This window comes from Chelonoidis abingdonii, chromosome 8 (assembly GCF_003597395.2).
Source record: "Chelonoidis abingdonii isolate Lonesome George chromosome 8, CheloAbing_2.0, whole genome shotgun sequence".
NCBI classification, from domain to species: Eukaryota; Metazoa; Chordata; order Testudines; family Testudinidae; genus Chelonoidis; species Chelonoidis abingdonii.
This window is the reverse complement of record NC_133776.1, coordinates 92,764,778-92,791,345: the sequence shown is the minus strand read 5'-3', so window position 1 is coordinate 92,791,345 and position 26,568 is coordinate 92,764,778. Positions and strand designations below refer to the sequence as shown.

Here is a 26,568-nt window from a genome sequence, read left to right as displayed (position 1 = left end):
CTAGTTTCCAGTAGCTAAATCCCCACAGGCCTGCACTGGGTCAAACCCAGAAGAGACTTTCAAACAGCAGCAACTCCCAGCTGGAAACAATGCAGGGAGAGTGGCTGCCCCCAGGCTCCATCCATTCCTGGGCCACAAACAGCACAACCGCAAAACAAACTAACAGCAGCTATGGAGGCACCACCTCAGGAGCTTCAGCAGACGGGGTAGGAGTGAAAGGATGCAGGCCCTTATTCTGACTCCTACACCTGCCCCTGAAAGAGAGAGATGGGCCTGGAAACAAAAGGATTATCCACCCCCCATCCTAGATACACAGAGCAGCTAACAGGTGGCTGACTTCTCACTGCCAGCCTTTTGGAAATGTTCACCTGGCTACTGCACAAAGGTCGACTTATGATAAGCTATTTTGGACACAAACTAGAAATCTGCATAAAAATACCTAAACTATTTGCAAAGGTTCATATTCCAAGTCTGAGTCATCCAAAATTGTATTTCAGTGTTAATTCCATTTATTTGCATGCAAATGTGATAGCAAGAACAGGTTCCCCCTCACAATGACATTTCTCTCACTCAAGGCATCTCCCTAAATAAGGCATTTCACTCTCCAGTGCAGAAAATTCACGTTCGGCTTTGCAAATGCATCATTAGTTTGTCAGAAGCATTACAGTAATCAGGAGGCCAAAACCAGCGTGAGAGAATGCCACTCAATGTCACTTTTTTTTAAGTCTCAGATTTATATCTTTACATGTCTAAAATCCTTTTTAAAAGGCCATAAAATGTGTTTTTCTTTCATTGAACTAACCTATATTTTAGAACAGGGAAAATGCTATCAAGAAATGCTATTTTTTTTTTAATCTGAGGCTCCACAATACATTCGAGCCATTAGCCATATTTACAGCCTTGTTATGTGTAAATATGTTCCCCCAGCCATATTTTGTGTGCGAGTCTGCTTCCTCCTGCCAACATGTTCACCAAATATGGCGCTTGATGAATTCCAAAGCACCTTGCCTCCAAATCACATGTTTATAAGAGGAATCTATTCTAGTCACCCAAGGATTTTATTTTATCTCAAAGGCCTTCTGAGTGTGCAGCTCTGCATTCTAGTAACTCAAAAAGGAGCAGCAATTAGAGACTACTGTACACAGGAGTAAGAAGAGGGGAATCAGGTTGTAATACGCAGCCTTTGCAAGCACAAGTTAACATACGCACACTAAATAAAAACCAGCAGAATAATCTCAAGCACTGTTTTGTCTCCACTAAGTGTGAGTTGCTACCTCAGTAACCTAGTGGAAACATTCCACTGATGACTACTAACAAAAGCAACAAAGAAGAATCCTGTTTGTGATTCCTAACTGGAGACAGGAAGAAAAGTCAAGTGCATTTTCAATACCAAATCTTAAATCTGCAGTGCTGGAATACTACCTAAAACACTGAAACTCTAAGAATCTAACCCAATTGGCTACCGGGAATGTGGATAGAAGTATAGGCTCTCATTCAGAACATATTTTCTCTCTTCATCCCTAAATATAAATGTGATACAGATGGAACAAGAGGCAAGGCACATTTCACCAAGTAGAACTCTATCTACAATGCACTTCCTGTTCACTCTTCTCTAGTCACCTGTGGTTTTAAAATGCTGTTAAACCACACTGCACATCCGTTACAGACAAAGCAGCAAATACTGTGTCAATAACTGATTTTTTAATCATAGTACATTAACCTTCCCATTAAAACACAAAGACTATGTAAAAATAACTTGGCATATCAAGCTGCTATGCACTGTTAAGGAAGGAAAGTTGGAACATAAACAGCGCTGAAATATGGAAATTAGAACAGTCATAGAATAAAACCCATCACTATGAAATATAGCAGAGCTCACGTAAGAAAGCACCACTAATTTTTGTTGGCACTTTAGTCCAGAAGTTGAGAGATAAGAAGCAGTGAAACATATTGGAAAGTAATGGCTTAGACTCAGACTGCTTGGGGCATACCAGAAAATCATCAGAAATGAGAAAATCTGTGGGGAGAGGAGACTCATGGACAAAAAATGTTCTGCCTGCCCTCAGCCTATTTATGCAAATACATGTTTTCAGGACCAGAGCCTCAATGTACAAAATGAAGGCTCAGTACTCAGGATATTGTGACATGTAATGTCGAGTTCATAAACAAGGTATGAGTGAGGGCGACAAATCATACTGAGTACTTCAATGCAGATCTGAATTAATTTTGCTCAAAACTGAATGAAAATATTTCAGTAGGTGCAGTATTTTGTACTGCATTTGCTTGGATGTGCTCGAGAGCTTCTGCCATGGACTGCCCTTAATAAGAATTTTAAGGTAGAGTCCAGGACGTAAAACCTGGGTCACACATTTTCTAATGTTTCTTAACAAAGAAGTTGTCCAGAAACTTGTACAAAAAAGAGCTTATTTGGGTCAGGCCACTATCTGACTGTTTCTTCTAAGACGTTTGTCCTTTGATCACGTTGTCTAGGTAGTATCTAACTGTTTAACAGATAAAAAGATTTTCACTTCATCTTTAAGCAAGAAGAATTTTGGAGCAACTTCACTTTCTGGGAGCAAGACTCTGTATGATGATACCCGCTTAATTTAGATCCCAGTTGGCTCTGATCAGAAGACAGCCTAAAATAGCACTTTCACTGACTACTTCTGACTTGTACAAGAATATGGTTCTTTTATGCAATGACCGAAATCCCTGATGGGCAGTGTAAATAGCTATACTTAGATGCCTGCATTACATTTGTGAAGGAAGAGGTTCCATGTTTCTTTTTCTTTTCCAGTTATTACTGAATAAATCAGTAGGCGAATTTAAAAAAAAAAAAAAGTGTTTTTGAATTCACCAAGAAGAAATGATGGCAGTCTCCTCTTTAACTTGACTGCACTGATCATCCATTCAACATCCAAGAACAGTCGAGTGCTTCTGCAATTTCTGACTCAGACAGCTCCACTGCTAACACTTCTTGATGCCCGTGCCAAAGGTTGCAGAGATGTCAGACTATTTGGATATTTTCCCAGGAAAAATTCCCTCATCCAGAAAAATAGGATAAGAAAAACGGTCAGCACCCCTCCTCCCATTACTTTCAATCTTATACTATATAAATGACATATGACAGCTTCCTATGCAAATCTAGACCCTGATCCTGCAAGCTGGCCTCCTCTCCCCAACATGAACCCCTTCATCCAAGCAGAGACCCACTGATTTCATCATGGGCAGAAGCCTAATGCCTATGTGGGGCCTATTTGATCAGCTTGCAGGATCAGGATTTTGTTGCTCATGAAAGGTGTCAGATTTACAACAACTGAGACTTGCACCTATTCATCTACAGAGAAGGTAGCCGAAGCTCATCTACACTGCCCTGTTAAGGTGCCGCAACCATGAGCAGAAAGAACTGCCTCCTAGAGGTAAAGGGGGAGTTCATTCTCTGCATCTCCACAGAGGCTGACAATAACAGCAATCATTTCTGTGCTGTGGATACATGTTCCCTGGAAACCGGATCGATACCATACTTATTTCATAGAGACCACTCAACAGCCATTAAATGGTAATAATTTTCCATTACTACTGACCTGGGCTGGTATCAGAATGACAACATAGGGACGAAAAGTTATGTATCCCTACAACAAATCCCTGGTGCAATCCAACCTCTACCCTTCTTATACAATGTAAACTGGTCTCAAAAAATAACAGTGGTGTTCTTCTCCACCATGCTACGACTGACTGCACAACAAACCACTGCCTCAAATCTGGATCTACGACAGCATGAGTCATCTATCAGGATAAAGACATTTTCAGTTTGTGACATTCATTTTTTGTCTGTCTAAAAAAAAAAAATGTTTTAAAATCACACACTGTGAATAGCTAGCTGTCTACCTTGCCTTGCAATAGTAGCCATATCACAAGAGTGTTTAACAGTCCTATGCAGCATCCCTTTACGAGAATGCAATGCTGAGTTTTATTTTAGAAGGCAAAGAAAAACAAGAAGTGTGCCAATTTTCATACCATGACAATATGCCAAGGGAGATGTCCAGAAGGAAATAATGTCACTAACTGGCAAGGCAAAGGCTGCCATCACCAGTTTACCCAAGATGTGGTCATCGAAAATTTACAGCTTAGAAACCAAATTGAATATTCAACTCAAATGTTATTTCCGTCTTAACATATGGATATGAAAAAGCTGGAAATCCGCCAAAAGTACAGACAAATGCCTGAATGCCTTCAAAAGTAAATGCCACAGAAAAATACTAAGTATTAAATGAAATCAATTTATAACAAATGCAGAGATTCATCTGTGTTCCACAACCCCTTATAGCTAGAGTTATCCAGAAAAGGAGATGGAAATATTTGGGACATGTGCGAAGAATGAAGCCAGAGCAGGTGTGCCATGAGCAGCTGGAGGAAAATGCAAAAGGAGCTAAATTGAATACTACTCAGAAAGAGAAAACATATGGAGCTTAATAGCACAGGGACATGCAAAGAGCAGCCCAAGATAGTTGGGTGCGGAAGAGCCTTGTTTGCATCTTAAGTGATGTCTGCAATGCAGGAAAGATTCAGAAGTCTATTAGCAAAGTGAGCTGTTAATAAGCAAAAAACAAAAATGGTCAAGTATAGCTCTTTATGGATGGGAGACAATGCCAAGTAAGCAAGGATTCACAGCAATGGAAGCTGCACAAGACTTTCCCATTAATATTAGAAATCAACAGAAAATTTGCTAACATCCCTAATCCTCCAAATATAAAAGTTAATTCTTACTGCATTTATGATGGATTTGGCACCAGTCACTTTCCTGTGAAGCCTTTTGATTCAAGATTAGATAAATGCAACATCTCATCATAACAGGATGAGTTAGGGACAGTGCAACTATATGAACTCCCAAGTTTTAGTCACAAAGCCACATTATTTTTCAAATAACTACAGGATCAACCAAGGATATTCCTTGTTGGTAATACTACACTAGCCTTCTATTCCAATGCTCAGCTATAGCAAGATGCCCTCACAGGCCCTTCATGTCTATCCTCTAAGAGGTATTTACACAGTGTTTTGGAGCCTGTGGGAATAAGCCTCCCCACCTGGGTTGGCAGACTTGGGCTAGTGGGGTTCGTGCTAGAACTCTAAAAACAGCGGTATAGATAGCATTTTAAAGATACAACTTTGGCTCTTCACAGCCATCTCCCTCCCTAAGCTCCAGAGCCCAAGCCACAACATCACAGCTATTTCTAGAGCATTAGCATGAGACCTGTTACCCTAAGTTGGTCCACCCAGGCTGTGAGGCTTGCTCCTGTGGGCTGCAAAATGCTGTGTAGTCATACCCTGAAGTGACAGGATGAACTAGTTGCACCACCACTAGAACCATGCCTACAACTCCCTCTCATCCTCGGCAGAGGGTGGATTAACTAGGAACCCTTCCCCACTCACATCTAGCTACGGCAGGCACTTAGAGCACCCCAGCATTGTATGCAACATCACAGCACCCTTGTAAAGCAGGGATGCGCTATCATCATTTCTGCAGAGGGGGAAGTGAAGCACAGTGACTTGTGACAGGGAAGCCTGTGGCCATGCCTGGAATTGAACCCAGCCTCCCAAGAACCAGGGTAGCATCCTAACCACGGACCCATCCTTCCTGTCTGGTTCATTAGTCACTTGGGCTTTCACGGCGGCACAGAAAGCTACATGTGACATGGAGCAGATGAGCTGCAAAAACAGCAGAGCCCTGAAGCCACAGAAACTCTCCTCTTTAAACACGGGACACACTTGCCCCCTCTCCGCGACGGAGAGCTGGGATCGCGAAGTAAGGAGCGGGGGTGAAAGCCGGGATCCCCCGGGGTGGGGGGAAGAGAGGGGGGTGAAAGCCGAGATCCCCGGGGGGGAAGGGGTGAGAACTACAGAACTACCCGACGGCAGAGCTCGCCTCCAAACTTTGCCTCTGGAGCAATGGGGACGTGCGAGCCCACGGGGACCTGGGGAACGGCTCGGCCCTGCAGCCCCAGCCCGCGGGCACGGGAGCGGCACGAGTCCCGCTCGCAGCTCGGGCTCCGGGGATGGACCGAGCCGCTCGGGGCAGCCATTCATTCGGCATCGGCAACGCCCCAGCATCGCCCCCGGCGGCAGCGCCCCTGGCAGCCCGGCGCGCCGCCGGCGAGCCGCCGCCTCCCGCGGCCGGCCGAGCCCCGGCCCCGCACCACTGGGTCCCGCCGCCTAGCCCGGCCCCGGCTCACCCTGCCGCGCGATCTCGCGCCGCATGGCCCTGCCCCGCCAGGCCGAACAGAAAACGCCCCCTCGCGCGCCGGAGCCTGAGCTACCCGGGACCGCCCACTGCGCCAGGGAGGGGGAGAGGGAGCCGCCGGTGCTGCAGCTCCGCCCGCCGCGCCCCGCAGGTCGCCCGGCACGCGCTGCTGCGCACCCAGCCCCCGCGCGGCCAGGGCCGGACCCGAGCCGGCTCCCTCCCGCTGCGCGCCCCGCAAAGAGCAGCTGCTGAACCTCCCACCGGCGCGGATGGTCCGGCCCGAGCCCTGTGCCGAGTTCTCCGCTACAGGGTTCTGGGCGGCGGGAGTGCCGAGCCTGCGCGAGCCGGAGGGAGATGCGCCCACTGCTCCCCCTCCGCCCCCGCACACGCACAGCAGCTCCAGCTCTGCACCACTGCCGCGCCCGGGGAGATGCGAGGCTCAGGCACCCCACCTGCAGTATCGCACCGCCCGGGGGGGTGCAGTCCTCCTCCACCTGCCCGCAGGGACTGCACACTGCTGCCTGCACCTCTGGGCCGTGCAGCCTCCATCTCAGCCCTGCTCTGCCGCTGCGAGCAGATACATCCTGCAGCCCTGCCCCGATTCCCTCCTCAATCCTACTACATTTCAAGCCTTGTTCCCTGCCTAAACTTCATCTCAGTTACTCCTGGGTCTGTCCCTAAATAGCTCCTGCCCCAGCTCGGTGTTTACTCCCTTTAACAACTCTGCTGGCTGCTGGCATGTGCTGCGTTAGCTGGTGGTCAGCTCCTTTAATCTTTCCTCAATGTTCAGTCTCTCCACCACCACCCCTTATGTTTGGTTGCTCTTCTCTGAACTTGTTTTAGTCCCAATTTAGCATCATCGGTGATGAATTCACTGACAGACAATTCACTCCAGTCTTCCAGGTTATTAATTAAGATGTTAAATAAGGCCACCAGTTTGCAATGAGTTTCATGTCGGTGGAGCCCCCAGTGGTGCTCTGCCCATGCAGAGGGTTGCACCCAGTGCTTATTGTGTGTCAGAGCTGAGGCCCTACTCCTCTAGGCTTGACAATTCATAGCTCCAGCACCTCTGGGTGTGGCAGTTAATAGACTCTCATCAGTTATGAAATTAAGACGTTCTTGAGCCACAGCACCTCTTTTGTTACAAAGTAAACACTGAATGCACCAACATGGAGCTGGGCGCAGGATCCAGCCTGATGACTGGTGCTGACATCAGTCTCAATGACACTCCATTACATCAAGTATCAGAGGAGTAGCTGTGTTAGTCTGGATCTGTAAAAGCAGCAGAGAATCCTGTGGCACCTTATAGACTAACAGACTTTTTAGAGCATGAGCTTTCGTGGGTGAATACCCACTTCGTCAGACGCAGGACTCCATTACCTATTTCTGTTTATTGTTACCTTTGGTTTAACACCTTTTGGCCACTTTTCAGTCCATGTGCAAGTGTTCTTACCCAAGCCAACATTATTATTTTCAATTCAGAGTCCATGAAAGATGGTATAAATGCAATATTCAGATATATTATATCAACTATATTCCTTTCATCTACTAAAGGCCACCATCCTGTGATAAAATGCATGCCAGTAGATCCCAGGGCCTGTGCAAAGCTGCATTGCAGTCCGGGGCCCCCACACATGAGCAGGGGTCCATGACAAGAGCAGAGCCTCATTCTGTCATTCAGAGCACACCAGTTCTTGCAGCACTCCTGGGAGGTGAAAGCTTGGATTGACAGTGGTGGCCAGGATGGTTCTCAGGGCACCAGGATTGAGTCACCTTGTTACCATGTGCCTCCAGCAGGCGGGAGTCTTGCCTATCCTAATTCCCTAGTACAAGGATCAGCAATCTTTCAGAAGTGGTGTGCCAAGTCTTCATTTATTCACTCTAATTTAAGGTTTTGTGTACTGGTAATACAATTTTAACATTTTTAGAAGGTCTCTTTCTATAAGTCTATAATATATAACTAAACTATTGTTGTATGTAAAGTAAAAAAGGCTTTTAAAATGTTTAAGAAGCTTCATTTAAAATTAAATTAAAATGCAGAGCCCCCCAGCCTGTTGGCCAGGACCTGGGCAGTGTGAGTGCCACTGAAAGTCAGCTCGTGTGCCGCCTTCGGCACCCGGGCCATAGATTGCCTACCCCTGCCCTAGCACAACCAGCTTGTCAGCCACTCAAGCACTCTCCTTTGGGCTACACTAGCCCTGTCTTTGCCTTGCAGGTTGATAATGGATGCACCCCAATCCCTGAGCCCCTTCAGTGTAACCTAATGATCACAGAACACCCCCAGAAACCAGAGATCTTCTGCTCCCAAAGGAACAGTGTGCCCTAGTTACCAGTTTTATCAGACCTCCACTCCTGTAGTATGCACAGCACTGGAGTTCCATTACAAAACAAAAGGAAATGTTTTAAAGAAAGATCAGCAATTCAAATCAAAACTGGTGTGAGAGATGGGAACAAATAGTTACATATCAAACAAAATCACAACTCTTGAGCCAAACACAGATAGTCTGTAAACACATAACAACAAGCAGCTTGCAGCTCTGGGTGAGAAGAATTCCCTGTGGTGAGAACGAGTCTCCACAGTGCTGATGTGATAAAAGGGGGCATGTGGGGACCATGAACAGCCCCCTTGTTAAAATGTTGCTGCTCCTCTGAAGGGAGAGTTGGAGTGATTTCCCTGTCTGTGAATGAGGAATCCCCTCACTCACAGCCCCCTGCCTGCCAGAGAGCACAAATAAACACCTGACAAGTATTCTAAAGGGGGGAAATATTATCCATGTGCTCAGCACATTTCAGGGACAAAATATAAAAAAGGCTAGTACCTTGCAGGTCGGCGTAAGATGGGCGTCTCTGGTAGGAGCGGCGCCAGGGTTTTTGGCGCCCTAGGTGCAAGGCCGGCTCACCGGTCCCGCGGCTCCGGTGGAGCTGCCGCAGGCGTGCCTGCGGGTGCTCCACTGGACCCTCCGCGTCCACCGGAGCAGTTCGCCGCCCTTCCAAATCCTGGTGTCCTGGTCTCTGGCCTTGTTTCTAGTTCAGATCTAACATTCTTGTCTAAATGGGAGAACAAGTGGAGTCACTCGCTCACAGTGCAAGCACATGCCCTCCTTTTACTAGGGCTCCATCGCAGAATAAGTGGGGAATGTTTTGATGGAACCTTCTCTGCACAACCTGCCCCAACAGAAAGGAAGGGTCTGGCTAATCCTGCCAAAGATATGGAAGTTAACCATGTCGATGTGTTCCCATCATCAGCAATGTGTCTTAACACGTTATATCAGTTATGAAGTCCAGTTTCCCTACAGAGCAGCCCAAAAACAAAAACTGGGACAAATTCCTGATTCAACTGAATCTCACAGCGAAACCCCAATGACTTCACTAGGGTGTGGATTTACTTCCTTACTTTTGTCAGAGTCCTGCAATTTGACAAGTCAATTATCAGCCACTCTTTCTACCTGCCAGCCTGCAAAATTCAGATCTCTGTGCAAAGCGGTTGATGCTTTCCATGAAACAGTATTTTCATGACCATCAAAGGAGCCAGTAGGAGCCATCCCTCTGCTCAGTCTGAGAACCCGCACCAACATTTTCCAATTTGGGTGGCTAACTTTAGGCACCAACATCTCTACTTAGGCACCTAAATGTGGTTCCAGTCCTGCACCAGGATTCTCTGTCTCAGCCTGTGCCTGTATAGAGTCCTAGTGGCTTCAGTAGGACTCCACATGGGCACAAGAGAGCCCACCTTAATAGAGACCAGTGCAGGATTGAGCCTGTGACACGAGCTAGGTATCCATCGACCTCAGTAGTACAGGGAGCAGGCCCAATTCTGTAATGTTTTGAATAGCTTTAACTCCCATTGAGTCTGATCCAAAATGCAAGTATTCATCTCCTTGTGGGAATCACTAACTCATAGCACTATGGGGTCCTTTAAGTGAATGCAATCAGGTGCTTACAATATTATTTTGGGACTGCACACCCTTCCCTACTGCTGATGTGCTTATAATGCAATTAGTTCCATCACAAAAGATGTTGTCTAGATTGCCTGTATCAGGAGATACTAATTTTTTAACTCCTTTTTCAAAACTTTGTGGCTGATCTATTAAGAGTGGACTTAATTCTTAGGAGATATGAATGCAGAAGGGCAACTCACACAAGTAATGATCGGCAGCATTGAGCCCATGCAAATCTGCAAGTGACCTACCAGAACTGCAGGAGGTCTAATAATCTAAGCTTTGAGGGATTGAAGTCAATGGCAAAACTTCCAGTGACTTCACTGGAGCCAAGATTTCACCTCACGTTTCATTCTATGTCTTACACAGGGCTGTGACAGTCTCCATAACTGGAAACTTTGACATCAAGACTGGATGTTTTTCTAAGAGATATGTTGTAGTTCAAACAGGAATTAATTCAGGGAAGTGCTGTGGACTGTGTTAGGCAGGAGATCAGATTATCACAATGTCCCCTTCTGGTTTTATAATCTATGAATAAAGTGGAATAAACCAGGAGGCATTCAGCACCTCACAGGATTGTGTCCCAGCCTCATCTCCCTGCAGACACCAGTATAAATCAGGAGTAATTCAGTGGAAGTCACTGGAATTATGCTGGTGTGAGAGGAGACCCAGAATTCACATGCAGAGTAAACCGCTTCCTGGGATTTAAAGTATACAGAGACAATTAACCATGTGCAAATATGATTTAATATTCATGTGGCCCCAGAGAAAGCTTGTTAGTTTGATGATCTTGCAGAGATCACATTGACCTTGTACCACCTTTCTCTACCCATTCAGCTTTCCCAGCTCACATTCTCCTGGGAAGTTGTCGGCATAGCATGGAATCAAACCATTCATAGTTCTGGGGTAATAGTTTGCAGATAGTAATGAGACGACCAGAAACAAGAATGAGCTGCTGGGAAGTGAAGTTCTGTGTATCACTCATTTCTCTTCCTCTTTGGGTCCCTCTGTCCCTTGTGTTAATGTCATATCTAATCATTATCTATGAGATCCCAGTCATACAAATTTGCTGCTCTAAGGAAATAGAACTATTTAGACTTCCTATTGGAAAGGGTTCTCTCTGATAACACCAGAGGGAGGTGAACTCCCATCCTCACTGAAGGCTAAACTCCCTTTGAAGGCAATGAAAGTCTTGTTTGAGTAAACAAGTAGAGACTGGGCCCACTGTAGCAGTGGATCTCAACCGGCATGGAATACCTGGGCCCAGGAGTGCTGGCAGCCTTTTTGGCGCCCTAGCCGGCGGAAGGTCCCTTCCGCAAAATGGCACCCCCGACGGAGGTGGCAGAAGGTCCTGCCCCCGAAATACCGCCGATGAACGCAGTAGCTGAACATCTGGCCACCGCGGTCACCCCCCCCCCCAAATGTTAGCGCCCTAGGAGTCCGCCTAGGTCGCCTCATGGGTTGCGCCAGCCCTGCCTGGACCATTGTCTGAGGTAAGCCACCTTAGAAAGGTTTGAAACCAGGTACTGGATTTTCCTAGCATGATGAGATACACAGTAGCTAGAAACCTGTGTTCGTCCATTACAGAACGATAACCATAATTAACAACATTCTGCCCCTTCCAGCAGAATATCACCAAGCCCCATTTTACAGTAGGGAAAAACAGCGGTATGGAGAAGTTAAGCGACTTGGCCAAATTCCCACAGCTCAGAATCACCAGCAGCTGCCATTTTCTTGATTCCCTGTGTCCTCTCTAACCACCAGAGCCCACTGACTAAACCTCATAGATCCCTAAGAGGAAACCAACGGACATTTATGTTTTAATCTTCACTAGCTTTGGCTTCTTCACATGATCCAGGCTTCCCCATATAGCCTCTAAAATGGGTGCACCATATGGCCCAACCATAATGCGTAGTTGAGGTTTTCTAAAAGAAGGACGGCTTCCCTCAGTTCAATCAGATTGGTGGCAGAGTACCACCTTTCTGAAGTACTTTACAGCCCCACCGTACATTGTTCATTGTGTTTCAGCATTCCCAGGATGGGCACCATTTTGCTTCAGTTTGCACAAAGTCTGGTTCCTTGTTTAATTGTCTTTGGAGCTGCTGTGGTTTGGAGCTGCTGTGGTTTCTGCAAAACGGCTTTCTCAGCTGCCCAATCTTTGTAGGGTTCCAAGTTCAGTATTCCAGACAGAAACCCTCCTTTTTTACTAATTTCTTTAGCGTGTGCCCAGCTGCCATAGAAAACTGCTCATGTTATTAATTCAGTCCAGCAGCCTGTAAGTCAAACAGCAGCTAAGAGGCAATTCTCCCCAGGACAAACCCCTGAGGAGCCGAGTGTGTTCTGATCAGAATTGGTTGTAATTCTTCGAGTTGCTTTACACGTGCTTGCCTCCTGCAGTCTCCCACAATCACATTTACCTGCCTGTCTGTGCAGTATGTGCTGTATAGAGGTTAGTGTGTTTTCTGTTTGCAGCAGATTCCTTCCCCAGATCTGATCCCGTTGGCACAAGTGACAGGTCACATAGATGTCCTTGCTCTGGGGCTGGGCAGCCACCTGAAAAGGCAAGTCAAACAGTCTTTTATTTTTTAAATTTAGGATTTTAAGGCATGTTAACCAGTGAGATTGTATTAGAGGTGTAGCCTAAGTAAAAAGGGTAACTGGCTGAATTAGCTCTAATATAAAGTACACTCATCCTACAATGCCCTTTTTGTAGCACAGAAAAAGCAAGAGGAGGAGAAATTAGATGATTCAGGAGCAGGGAAGATGAGGAGATGGGGAGGGGTGAAGAAAGGTTGCTGGAAAGCAGGGCAAATCAAAGCCATCCTGAGATGAGGAGCACTTAATACGTAATTAACAACAGAGACCTATGGGGAAAAAAACAGGAGCGGTGACATTTCAGAGACGAGGGAATTTTGGCTGGTCGCTGCTCCCATGGAAGTAAAAGGCAAAACTTTCATTGACTTCAGTGGGAGCAAGAATGAGCCCTGTAACATGCCAGTGCAGTTAGTGTGGTGATCCTTGTTATTTGTTAAGCACCCGGAGCATGCTCAGCCCTGTACAAAATACAGAGGAAAGTTCTGTGTCTGCCCTAAGGAGCTTGCAACCATGAGAGGCTGACAGGACAGTTCAAACTGGGAGAGTCAGTGTGGGCCAAATCCTGAGCTCTCAATACAGCTAGCACCTCACAGGATTGGGGCCTGACAGCATAGCAAATTTGCATACAAAGGAAGCCTCTCTACTGCGCTTACTGAATCAGCCACTAGTCCCACTACCAAGTGCATTAACCATATTTACTTCAAGCAACACAGGGCAGCAAGAGCGACCTCTCATGTCTACTCTGCAGATCTCACCATGGCTACAGCAAAGCCCCGGGGCATAAAAGCCCGCACACATTCCCTGCATGTGCATGTCACCTCCAGCTGGCATTCCAATGCAGCCGTAGTGCCGTACACTATTTCTGTGTGGATGGATGGAAATACTCCTATCCTTTCCTAGAAACATCAATGTTTAATGTTAGCAGCCTCAGAGTAATTATTTCCTCTTCCGATTTTTCAAATATTATGACCTTGGCAGGTGTGTGTGGGCAGGTGGGTGGATTTTATGGAGGTGAGTGAACAGCAATGGAAACCCTACAGCATGGGGGTCACATGGAGAGGCTTCTCCAGGGACCAGGGTCACAGATGGTCCAGTTCCCTCCCTTTGGAGCTTTCCCACCCCTTTTTGCTCCACACCACATGGCAAAGCAGAGCAGCACGTGTCCCATAAGGGACAAACAGACATGCATAAATGGAGTCGCTGATGCACAGGAGAGATTTCAAATGGCCGTTATGCTGCTGGTCACTATAGAATGATCGGGCAGCACAGCAGGACAGAGCTGCTGCAGTGACGTCACTTGAGTCACTGGAGCAACCTATGGGATCCAGCAAGCTCATCAGGGGATTCATTTTGAAAACACAAGTGCTTCCCAGTGGAGCAGGGAGTTCCCTCCAGCTATGCTGATCTTAATGTCTAATACAAGATGACTTGTATTTCCCTCTGCTGCTAGCTGTCTGGCATCCCCTGCATATGCAGCATGCGATCAGCTGCCTGTAGTTCCCTCACCTCTTATGAGAGATGTTTTCCTAATGGCACAGGAAAGATACTCATCCGCTCATAATGCCCTGATATTTTTTACCTCTTCTGTCTAGGCACATGTTGTCATTTACGTCATGATGCTCCAGAGGACAGAGATTAAAATCCACAGGTCAAAGTCATCAGCCAGATGATAGCACAAACTTTCAGTTAGCACAGTGCTCTCTGCCCAGTAAGAGTCAGAGGAAAACAGAAGGCAAAGAAGGGCTCGTTATCTGTTGCTCCTTCTGTGCCAATTTCTGCCATGGTTTATGAGCACGTACCTATCAGTGTCTTCAATGGCAGGGCTGTGTGTGTTCTGGGGCGTGCAGCTTGGCTCTGTGTCAAATAACTAATTCAAATAGCCTGGCTTTTGGGGAACTACTAACTGGATCTAAAAGAAGTGACAGCAGAAGCTAGGGCCTGTTTCAGATCCCAATTTTAGGTACCTCTGTTCTTGTCCTTGGGACAGTGGCTTTAAGCTGCCTTTGTGCTTTCTGTATTGTGGTGCTGCTAGGGGCCCATGGTGTATCTTAGAGCAGCCCCAAGGCTACACTAAGTTATCCTCGGCTTCCCATGGTTCCCTGTTAGCTCAGTGCACTCCAGCCATACCCCCTTTCCTGCCCACAGCCTTGCCATGATGATCCCTTGTCAAGGGCGGACAGTAGGGCTAGCATGGAGTCCTCAGACCTATTTTGCCTGGTCTGTGGAACACCTCTCCCAGGGGTCTGCTACAGGAGCATAGACAAGCCTCAGAAGAAATGAGAATTAAGCAGTAACAGCAGTAGCTGCCCCAGCCTTAAGAAGCAGTAGCGAGGTATCTGTCCCATGCTGTGGTGTGGGGGCCGGAGGATTCACCTAATGCCCTGCGCCGAGCAGGAAGCAGGCTTTGGTCCGGAGGAGCTCTTAGCAATGCAGGCCCGTGTGTGAGTTGTGGAGCTCTCAGCAGTCACTGAAGGATCAGCCCTTGGGAGGCCACTCTGGGCTGTTCTGCTCATTTCCCGCTTGTCAGCTGATCTCTTACCAAAGGTGAGACGCCACCTTTGTAGGAATGAAAAACAAATAAAATAGCAGGTGTCCTGGCTCACAGCTCTTCTCGGGTTGCCAACTTTCTAATTGCACAAAACCAAACACCCCAGCCCCAGTCCCACCTCTTCTCTGAGGCCTCACCCTTCGCTTATTCCATCCCCCCTCCTCCATCACTTCCTTTCCCCCACCCCCTTTCACTGGGCTGGGGTGTGTAGGGGGAGTATGAGCTCCAGGTGGGGCCAGAAATGAGGGATCCAGGCTGGGGCAGGAGGTTTGGGGTGCGGGGGGTAAGGCCTCTGGCTGGGTTTGGGTTGCAGGAAGGGGCTCTGGGCTGGGACCGAGGGGTTTGGAGTGCAGGAGGGGGTGCAAACTCCAGCTGGGGATGTGGGCTCTGGGGATGATGGGTTTAGCATGTAGGATCAGGTTATGGGCTGGGGTAGGGGATTGTGGGGTGCAGGCTCCAGGAGAGGGTTTGAGTGCTGGTGGGGACTCCAGGCTGGGGCAGGGGATTGGGAGGGGGAGGGCAGGGTCCTAGCAGCACTTATTGCAGTTCCCAGGAAGTGACTGCTAGGTCCCTGTGGCCCCTAGGTGCATGGGTGGCCAGGGAGGCTCCGTGTGCTGCCCTCGCATCTGCAGGTACTGCCCCTGCATTCCTATTGGTCACAGTTCCCAGCCAATGGGAGATACAGAGCCAGCACTAGGGCAAGGGCAGCACACAGGGACCCCTGCGAGGCCTGGGGCAAATTGCCCCATTTCCCGCCCCCCTCTGGGCAGCCCTGTCCCCACCACCAAAAGAGAAATACAGAGTCTCTGACAGTCAAGCTTGACTGAGAGTTTCAACCCCAGGCCAGGTTAGGAGGGAGCCTTTCCCTCTCTGATTGGAAGCCCTTTGGAGGAGTGGTGGATCTGATTATCGCCCTGGTTCAGTGTGTGTAACCCTTACCTCAGAGCCTTGCTTACTCCCCAGCACCAAAAAGGAACCATGGACCAATAACAAAGTAGGAGTCCTGTTCCCAGGCAAGACTCTCTGGCCTCCAGCAGCTCCATGGGCAGGACTTTCCTTAGCTGAGGGCCTGCTGGTGCTCATGTTGTCACCATCGCTGTCTTCTTCCTCCTTCACTTCTGACAACTCCCAGTCCTCCCCCAGGATCAAGCACCAGCCCAGACCTGGGGCCTGCATTTATATTCCCTAGCTGGGACTCATCAGACCCAGTCACTTGCAGCTGTCCAGCTGGGGTGGGTGAGTCCTAGCAACTGCTCCTCCACAGAACAGAGCTGGCCACTCTCTACCCCGTCTGACCCTTAAAGGGGCAGACTGCCTGTTACACACCATCCTTTTGCCTGTGTTTGTACAGCACCTAGCCCTACATGCTATCACAACACAAGTAAGTTCTCATAACAACAGCTACAATGGCTGGCAGCCTCTGGGAAGTGAGTTTCGTTCATTTCCCAGCAAACATGTGTCTCTAACACAAAACCTCCAGTACCGTTATTGGGCCCCCTCGTCTGCAGTCTCAGTAGAAGTGCAGGGCTGGACTCGTCCCTCCGGCCAGGCTGTCCCTCCTTATCAGGGTCGAGACACAGTGCTGGGGCAACGTGTGGGGAAGTGCGCACCCTACCAACTGCTTTACAGCTGCGATGTTCTGAGAACTAGAAGTAAAGGCCAACGGAAGAAAGGACCCAAAAAGGCCATGATTTAACCAGGGCTCTGGAGAGTAGTTTCCCCCATTCTGTTGTTAACTTTTACCCTCCAGAAGTCAGCTGACTCCTGGACCGTCTGAGAGCAGCATGAGTGTGCCACAGCCTGGTCTCATTGTGTATGGCAGGCTCTGAGTCAAGAGCCATCAGCCTGACGCTGCTGATGCTGTAGATCAGGGGCTGGCAACCTTTCAGAAGTAATGTGCCGAGTCTTCATTTATTCACTCTAATTTAAGGTTTCGCATGCCAGTAATACATTTTAAAGTTTTTAGAAGGTCTCTTTTTATGAGTCTATAAGATATAACTAAACTATTGTTGTATGTAAAATAAATAAGGTTTTAAAATGTTTAAGAAGCTTCATTTAAAATTAAATTAAAATGCAGAGCCCCCCAGACAGGTGGCCAGGATCTGGGCAGTGTAAGTGCCACTGAAAATCAGCTCGTGTGCCGCCTTCGGCACGCGTGCCATAGGTTGTCTACCCCTGGTGTAGATCCAGCTCTGTGTTAACCTGGAATCAAAAGGGGCAGTAACAGCTCCCTGTAGCTTGCATGGCTGCTGGATTTCTAGCCCCCTGGGGAGGATGAGAGGTTATTGCCAATGGAACACTGTTGGCCACATTCAAGGTCTGCTTAATGAGGAGGCAAATTAACTGTCTCTCAGCGATTATACTTTTTGGATTGCTGGGTGACTTCAAATGGAAGCTTCAGCCTTCTGTGTTTCCTCTGATCTTTTTGTGTGTACGCATTTATAGCTGGGGGTGTCTCTTTGCTGCACAGAGTGGCCAGTCAGAACTTCAAGGCAATGGAAGGAATAGGACTCAGGTCCTGCTGCCCCAAAAGCACAGACCATTAGGACTTGAGTTAGAAGAATCTCCATTAGCTGCTAGCAGTATAGAGCCTATGACACACAGTCAAACAGTTTTGATTCCATCCTGTAGACAGCAGTCAGTCAATCTTTCTCTGTCTCTCTCTCACACACACAGCATATCACATTTCATCACAGGGAGTTTCCACAAGAGGGGAAGTAGGTGCCTCGCACTGATCTTTAGAGTCTCTTTCAATGGACAAATGAGGACATCTCCTTTTACAAGCTGTTCAGCCCCTCCTAGAAATATTCAACCTGTAGATTAGCCTAGCCCCTTTTGACTACAGTTACCTCGAGTTTGTGCAAACACAGATTTCTCTCACTTTCATTCCTGTGCATTGCTAACTCCAGAGATATTGCACCGTCTGGCTGTTTATGCTCGAGGTGAATCCCTTAAAGTGCCTGGCCCAACTAGTTTTACTTGCAACCCTTCTTTTGGGGCCCACAGTTGTACATTCACAGGCTGAAGGCTTTAGGGCTGTGGCCAGCGCGTGTTTTTCTGCTCTCTGGGAAGTGGGTGCATTCGGTTTCACATCCCCAATGGACAAGGTTAATGCCAGGCCTGCAGCAGAAATGAAAAGTCAGTGCAGCAGCTTAATCTATCTCAGTTGAAAAGGAGGACAAAGGTCCCGCCACAGCTTTTACTGTGTAGTAAAACTAACCAGTGGCAACCTTCACACAAAGGAACTCGGCAAGGAGCAGGCTGGTGCGGCGAGAACCAACAGGCTGAGGAGGAGTGGCCCAATTGCTGGCAGCAGCCCTCAAGGTGCCTAGCAAGAGGCAGGTTGGGAATTCTGCCCACCCGGAGCTCTATTTCCCCACCCACCACAGGAGCAATTGGAAAGGTAAGTGGCAGCTGTTGCAGTGAAAAAGTCACTGCTTGCTTTCTGCTTGAATGGACTGAGCTCCTTTTTTTTTTTTTTGGCTTCTGTTATCACTGATTTGCGTGTAGGAAGGAGGAAGTCAAACGGGTCCCGGATCTGCAGATCCAGCTGGACAGTGGGTTGTAATGTAGTTATGTTATCATACAAGCCGTCAAAATCTGGAGAGGAGTGAAAACACAGCCCCCGTCTGGGGAGTTATTGAATATTAAGAACCAGGGGGCAGGTAGTTTGGAGAGGAGGGGCTGGGAGTGGGGGGGAAATTGCTCTAGCGTTTCTTGGTAAATAAATAGCAGACAGTGAAGCCTTTGAAAATCAGTGATCAGCTGAAAGGTGTGTTGCCTGCAGCCCAGAATCTGCTGCTGCCTGTAACTTATTTCACAACAAGTGCCTTCCCCCTGAGCACAGAAACTAAATGCTGGTTCCTCTTTGCAACATTTCTAAGGCAGTCTCAGGAAGCTCTGCAGCCAGAGAGCTCAGGAGGGAAGACTGGAGGCAGAGTCTCAACGGGACAGGGAACCACTTCTCCACACCCTGGCAGCACAGAGAGCCTCGATCATGCCTTAAAGGGAGACGGATGCCTCTGGGGGAGCCACAGGAGCAGATCTTGGGGATGGTGAAGCCTGGAGGAGACATCATGGCCAGGATGCAGAAGGAAGAGAGTCTAGAGGTACCAAAGGGCACTGAGCCACATGTGTTGCCAGAGGCCTCCCAGTCTCGAGCAGAGGCACTTATTGACAGCCAGGCGCCCAACCCCAAAGTCCAGGCGTTATCATCATCCTCAGCAGCAGCAGCAGTGGGGAACGTGAAACTCCGCCAGTCACAGAAGAGGGACCTGATCAGGAGCATGGGCAGGGGTAGTAGAGGTTCAGGTAACTGGGATGTGAGCTCTGACGCAGCCAGGCTCTCCATAGGCCGGGGCAGCGCACGGCGGAGAGGTCTGAAGGAGGTTCTGCTGCAGAGCAGTGGAGCCGAGGGCGCTATGTGGCTTGCAGCTGCTCAGAAGATAGCCAGCAGCAGCAGCCCTGCCGTGGGGATGCAACAAGAGCTGGAGCAGAGGTTGGAACAGAGCCCTGAGGACTTGTCCTTAGCCTTAGACCCCCTCGAGCATGAGTGGATGCTGACTGTGGCCCAGGGGGACCCTGAGAGCATCGTGAGGTTGCTAGATGTGGATCCCAGCCTGCTGAACAGGAGAGATTTTGTGACAGGGTTCACTGCCCTCCACTGGCTGGCCAAGCATGGCCACCATGAGGCCCTGATCGAGGTGATCACCTGTGCAGAGAAGAAGGGCTACCATGCAGATGTCAACATTCCCACGGCCAGTGGTGGGCTGACACCCCTGCATCTGGCTGCCCTGCAGGGACACGAGATGGTTATCAAGGTGTTGGTGGGAGCCTACGGTGCCAACACGAGCCTGCGGGACCACAGTGGCCACAAAGCCTGGCAGTACCTGAGAGCAGATGCTTCCAGGGAGCTGAAGGAGCTGTCAGGGGCTTTAGAGGAAGACCTGGCCCAGCTTGGGGTGTGGAATGCCAACAACAACTGCATGTCATCCAGAAAGGCTGGTGGCTCTGGTGCTGAATGGAGGACCCAGGTGTTCACCAGACTGCCATCCTTCAGGAGCATGTTCAGACAGGCACTTTCATTCTTCCAAGACCTTTAAATTGTCCTTTGTGGCTAAGAATCAGTTTGATGTTGCCTGTGAACTAGTTTTAAAAAGCAGGTTGGCTGGGGCTGGGGAGCAGGGAAGGAGAGCAGGGGGCTGCAGTGGGGTGGCAAAGGGTTGGTACAGGACACTTGCTGAGCCGAGACTAACCAATGGCAGCTGGTGCACTGAGATTACTCAAGAGCCATTGGCTAAGACTTCTGCAAACCTGCACAGGCTTGGATCCTGCCTGTAGATGTTTGTGCACCATTCCCCTGGCAGTCCACTGTTTAGCAATCGTGCATGCGTAGCTGGGGGCAGGATTTGCCCTGCAGTCACTATTCTGCTTGTGCAATGGAAGCCTCTTACTGTAACATTTCTCCTACTGCCGAACCTCTCCAGCATGAATGGAGACCCGGAAGTTCAGCCTGCCAATCCCAGCCCTCACGCCAGTGCCCCGCACAGGCCCCTTTACTCAGGTTTTGCACCGTTGGCCAGGGCATGGTTCTATAAGCAGAGCATCGGGATAAGCAGGCTCCTCTGCTTTGTTTACATTGTTTCCCTGCCTGCTCCAGCGCTGTCACTGAGAACAGCGGGATGGAAAGAGGTGCTGGTTTACCTTTAGTTCTGCTCTTGCTGCTTACGGTGTCTCTCTGCCCAAAGGCACAAGTCACATGATAGAGTGGCAGAGGAAGCGCAGTCTTGTGGTTAAAGCACAGGACTGGATGGTGAACTAGGAGTCTATTTCTGGCTATGCAAAAAGCTTTTCACATGACTTTGGTCAAGGCACTTCGTCTCTCTGTGCCTCAGTTTCCTCTTTTCCAAAAGAGGATAATGCCCCTTCCCTACTTCACAATGAGGGTGTAAGATTAGCATGATTGTTGTCTGCAGGGTGCTCAGAGGGCCTTGGACAGACAGTTAGCAGCATGTCATTACACATTCCACGGTGACTCACTGAGATGTCACAGAGGATTTGGATTTCAGGTGGGGAATAAGCAGCCACTGAAACTCCAAAAACAAAAATCTTATTTTCATGACATGTCTCTGCTAAGGAAAAACACGGAGGAAAAATACAGAAAACAGGTAATGCCATTAAACTACATATGCCTTCAAAATGCCCTGGGAAGTATCATGTGCATTTCTTTTTCTAGAAGCTGTTTGCTGGGTCAAATAAATGCTTAAGTCCCCAATTTGACTCTGGTGGTGGAGCACAGAGTAAATGGTGGAGTGAGGAGGCGCAGCTTGCTTAAGCAGCTCTGGCACTCCCAAAGGACGGACAGACCAGGGAGAAAAGGATGGGAACTAGAAACACTCAAGACATCCTCTCTACACCTGTTTGAATATTTTAAAGTAATAGACGGGGAGCCTTGGGTGGGAGGGAAAGGGGGCCAGATTAGGCGGAAATTACTGTAGGTGGGTTCCATGCAGACAGGGCTGGTGCAAGGATGTTTCACGCCCTAGGGGAAACTTCCACCTTGCGCCCTCCCCCCTCCCGTGCCCCCCGCCCTGAGGCGCCCCCTTCCCCCCGTGTCAGCTCCCCTCTGCCCTGAGGCACCCCCCTTGTGGGGATTCCCCCGTGTGCCTCTCCTCCCCCTTACTTGCTGCAGGTGGCCCCTCCCTCGCTCCCCTGCCCCAGCTCCCTCCACCTAAATGCCGGCCGACCAGGGAGGCTGAAGATCCGGCCTCCGCGGTCTCTGCCGAAGAAAATGGCACCCCAATCTAGTGCCCTAAGCGACCGCCTAGATCGCCTAATGGTTGCACCGGCCCTGCATGCAGAGGAAAGAAACTTAGATCAGATTCCTACAGGAAGGAGGAGCTGGTGACACACTTGTTCTGAGAAATGGAAAAGAGTACATAGATAAGAACAACAAACTCCGGTTATAGAGGGCATGTGGTGACAGTGACACTCCAGCGAAACAAAGAAAGGCGTGGTTCCAAATCCCCCTTTCTAATGTATCACTGCTCGGATTTGTAAGTATTAAAAAGGTAAATCCTATTCTACTCACTTGTCTGAAGTGTATGCTATTCATGCTTGTTTTAAGTTTTGGGACTGCCTCAGAATGGCCTAAAACTAACAGCTGCCCCAGCCTCAGTTTCACACAGAGTCAGATGTTTTTTAACTGTCGCATTTATTTATAGTGTGGTTCTGCTTTGAGAAGTGCTGTAAAATGGCCTCCTGGAGTTCCGTGCTCATCTTCTCTAGACTTCATTTATAAGGGAAAATGATGTTTCCCTTCTAACTGCCAGCCCTAGAAATATAAGAGAAGCTCTGAGACTTAAGCTAGTTTCTTTCCTTGCTGTGCATCATCACCAGTAATAAAGATCCTGCAGGCCAAATTAGGCCCTCAGTGACACCTGGGTAATTTTAGAGATTTCAGTGAGATTGCACCAGTGTAACTGACCAGGACTATGTAAACAATGATGTGAGATAGAATCCAGCTGTCTCCTAGTTGTGTTGGGTCTGCAGGGTTAATAGAAATAATGACTTATTTTATCATCAGCACCTTTGATTACTAAACCCAACTAGTCTAATTTACTCTGCATTTCACTGGGCACACATAATGAGAACAGACTGGTCCGTTCCTACTCCACTTAGGCAAAGATTTCCGAAGTTGCCTAGGGGACTTGGACACCTGATTTCCATTACAATTAGTGGGACTTGGGCATCCAAATTCCTTGAGCATCTTTGTAAACCTCAGCCCTGATTTCCTGGTTCTTGTGCATTAGCACATTTTTGCAAAGTCCGGGTTCCCAGGATGCAGAGGAACACTTATTTCACTGAACTACGATTTATGTTGCTATAATGCAGAACAGCCTCAGTCCTGGACCAGAACCCCATTGCGTTAGGCTTGATATAAACTGGCAAGCCCTGTCCCTAAGAGCTTTCAATCTACGTGAAAAGAGAAAAAACCAAGCGGCCACTGAAATAATAATTTAGACTATGGAAATAGCCCTGTTGGCCAAGATTCTGTACAAGCTTGTTTTCACCAAACCCCAGTTTGGGCCTAAATATGTCTGGACATTGTCCCTTTAAGGTAAGGTTTGAATCAAAAGGAAGATTCAGTGGGGAAATGTTTTAAAAACAATTATAAGCAGTTATTTTCCCAAGGAAATGGCAGCTCCCTGCTGGAAGTTGCCACTGTCTGAATAAAATAGCAGAATAACAGTAGTAGCATCATAGATTTGGAAGGGACCAGTCAGTCCAGACCCCGGCTTTGAGGGCAGGACTAAGTATTATTTAGGCAATTGTCTAATAATAGCTGTACAACAAAGAATCAGTTTAACCTGTTGCCTGGACCAGCATTGCCACAAATACCTTCTGAAAGGATTGCCTAGTTCTACTCTCAAGATTGTAAAGTGACTGGTTTCATCCCAGCCCTGACCCTCATGATGGGGAGAAACTTTGTCAGCAGCCTATCCTGGTAGGAATAATGGCTTTGATCACTCCTGCCCAGGTTAAGGAAAGGAAGCAAACGAGAGGGGTGGGATTGATGGATCTAATAGGATTGATTTTCAGCCTTCCTCAGTGCTGTATCTTCTAAACACCTGCAGCCTCAAACAGCAGGTCTTTTCCTCAGTGGTTGTACTTATGGAGAGAGAAGAAATGCCAGATTCACAAAAGCTTTTGGATTAAAACAAACAAACAAAACATGAGGAAAACTTATGAGAGATTCCATGGATAAAGCTTTCAGACTCGGGGCTGCTGGATGATCTCTGAACATGAGAAAGCTCCTTTAAAAAAATTGGAGTGAGACAACTTCTAGCATGCGGTCTCCAGTTAGATTTGAAGCATTTTAATTATCTTTATTAATGCTTCGTGCTCATCTTCTATTGGAGACTTATCCTCCCCTCTCGATGAAGCAGAAATTAGACTATTACACATCCCCAGGATGGGCTGCTGGAAGATCAGATATTACTGATGTGTCCTAAGCCTGTTACTGAACACTAGCCCAACGGGTCTTACTACACATTTTTTGGTGGCCTCAGAGTGCAGCCACCAACTCTTACTGGTGGCCACCCAGACAATTTTTCTTAAAATACTTAACTTACTTTAGGAAAAACAAATAAATATACACATAGACATGTCCAAATCATTCTAATTTTTTAGGTAGGCTTTTGTTGCACTCAAAAATAATGTACAGTTTTGTCTCTATTTGTTACTAGGCCTAAACAGAATAGAAACAAAATAATGTTCTTTGCATGTTCTTGTCTTTTTTGTTGTTTCTTTTGCCTTTTTAAAGATTTACTAGCTAGTAAATCTGTTTCTGTGAAAAGTGATATCTGTATGTATGTCACCTCTGCTTTGCCCCTTCCTGGTGGCTGCATACAACTGTGGTGTCCACAGTTGATCACAGAATATCAGGGCTGGAAGGGACCTCAGGAGATCATCTAGTTCAACCTGCTACTCAAGATAAGACCAAGCCCCAAACAGATTTTTGCCCCAGATCCCTAAATGGCCCCCTTGAGGATTGAACTCACAACCCTGGGTTGAGCAAGCCAATGCTCAAACTACTGAGCTACCCATCTCCCTGATTAATTCTGCACTAGCCTCACTTGCCTTTGGTAACTAGGCTTTCCAAAATGCCTTTGGAGAGGTAGGTAGGTGTGTAAGGCCCAACAAGCTGCCATAAGCAAAGTACATGCTGCACACCTTCTCTGCCTTACTATGAACGCCAGTAAAAAGATCAGCTCCACCCTATTTATCATCTTAAAAATTGACAGCCTCTCTGCTGGCCCCACAGGGCATAGTGATAAAGGCATGCTATGGTGTGCTGCCACCAGGGAATCGAGTTTCAACTAAAGTCCCCTAGAAAGTACAGCAATTGCAGCTCACTCCTCTGCTCCATTCAGCACCAAGCTAGCTTGGTCTCAGTCACATCAGTGCACAGAAGTAAAAACACAGCTATTTCCAGAATGTACATACCAGACCCAACATGGTGGAACGCAGGGGATCAAGACAAGGCTCAGTTCCTACTGACACTGGTACTCAGTGTGATCTTGAGCAAATCATCTTGCTCTGTCATGTAATTGCAACATTGTCTAGTTAAGGGTCATTACTGCAGAGTGCAGGAATTACTGATGACTCAACCAATTATATTCCCAACCACTATTCCTTCCCACCTCCACAGAGCAACCTCCTCCACCCTTCTTAAACTACCAGTTTTTTGATTATGTTGCAACTAGAAGTATTAATCATTCAGTTGTGCAGATAACTGATCAGAAGTAGGAAGAGGAGAATTTTCAGTGTTTAAATGTCACTTAAAACCCTAACTGGAAAAATTTTCACCTCCAGTCATCCCCAACATCTCACTGTTGACTTTTTATACCCCTTCAAAATCTTGTGTGGATTAAAGTGACTATCCTAGTGCAGATTTCCAAAATTCAGTCTGGCTATTTGAGAATAAAAAATTGACTGGGCAAGGTTTTCCTAATGGATCACTTTTGGATCTGCAACATAAAACAATTTGTGCACCATAGCTGAATGTGAAGAAGTGGCCAATGCATGTGGATCGCTCTATGCTTCATTTTGGCAACATACACTGCTTGCAATTTTGGAGAATATACAACATCCCAGTCAGTCACTACAAAAGGACTTGAGGCCAGATTTTTAAAGATACTTAGGAATCTGAAGATGCAGACAGGTGCTTAAATACCTTTGAAAAATCTGGCCCTTGGTGTACAAAAGGGTTGTATCAGAATACTAGGCAGACCGTTAAATATTAGCAAAATGTCATAGATAAGAAGAATACAGCAATTTATGAGCACCAAGACAATACAGGATGGAACCTCCTGGTAACTAGGGATTTTCCAGTTTGCTTTAGAAGGGTTTGATTATTTTACTTATTCATGTAAAATCCTTTGCACATTCTACATAAGTGTGACCCTGACTAGCTACCTCTCTTTCTCAATAGAGATTGAGATTTTCTTTTAAATAAGGGCAAGTTCATATTTCTAAATTGCATCCCAAGTTTGGTTATTAATGTATAATTATGTCAAAAGGGTACAAAAGGGAGATACTAGTTTTGCCTGCTTGTTTCAAACAGTACAGAGAAGAGACTGGGATGGCAGGATCTTTTCTCACACACTGATAAATGCTCACATTAATTTCAGTCTTTATTCTCCAGATTACCCACCCATCTCAAGCAATGCATGTAATAAATTCAG

At 47.4% G+C, this 26,568-nt stretch overlaps 2 protein-coding genes across 3 annotated transcripts in view; one reads left to right on the top strand and one right to left on the bottom strand.

The window, feature by feature from the left end:
• The window catches only part of SEPTIN6 (septin 6), a 42,829-nt gene extending 36,523 nt beyond the window's left edge, over positions 1-6,306 (bottom strand). The window contains exon 1 of one of the 2 annotated variants that reach the window (XM_075068845.1): positions 6,231-6,306. The gene's annotated coding sequence lies outside the window, so the exon portion shown is untranslated. The remainder of the gene's footprint in view (positions 1-6,230) is intronic. The other variant, XM_075068846.1, reaches the window with a different exon arrangement.
• Positions 6,307-18,631: 12,325 nt separating this feature from the next.
• On the top strand, positions 18,632-21,832 carry SOWAHD (sosondowah ankyrin repeat domain family member D). Its single transcript, XM_032767044.2, has 2 exons — positions 18,632-18,722; positions 19,204-21,832. The coding sequence occupies exon 2, from the start codon at positions 19,336-19,338 to the stop codon at positions 20,419-20,421; it is 1,086 nt and encodes a 361-aa protein (XP_032622935.1). The 5' UTR covers positions 18,632-18,722; positions 19,204-19,335; the 3' UTR covers positions 20,422-21,832.
• Positions 21,833-26,568: the final 4,736 nt, after the last annotated feature.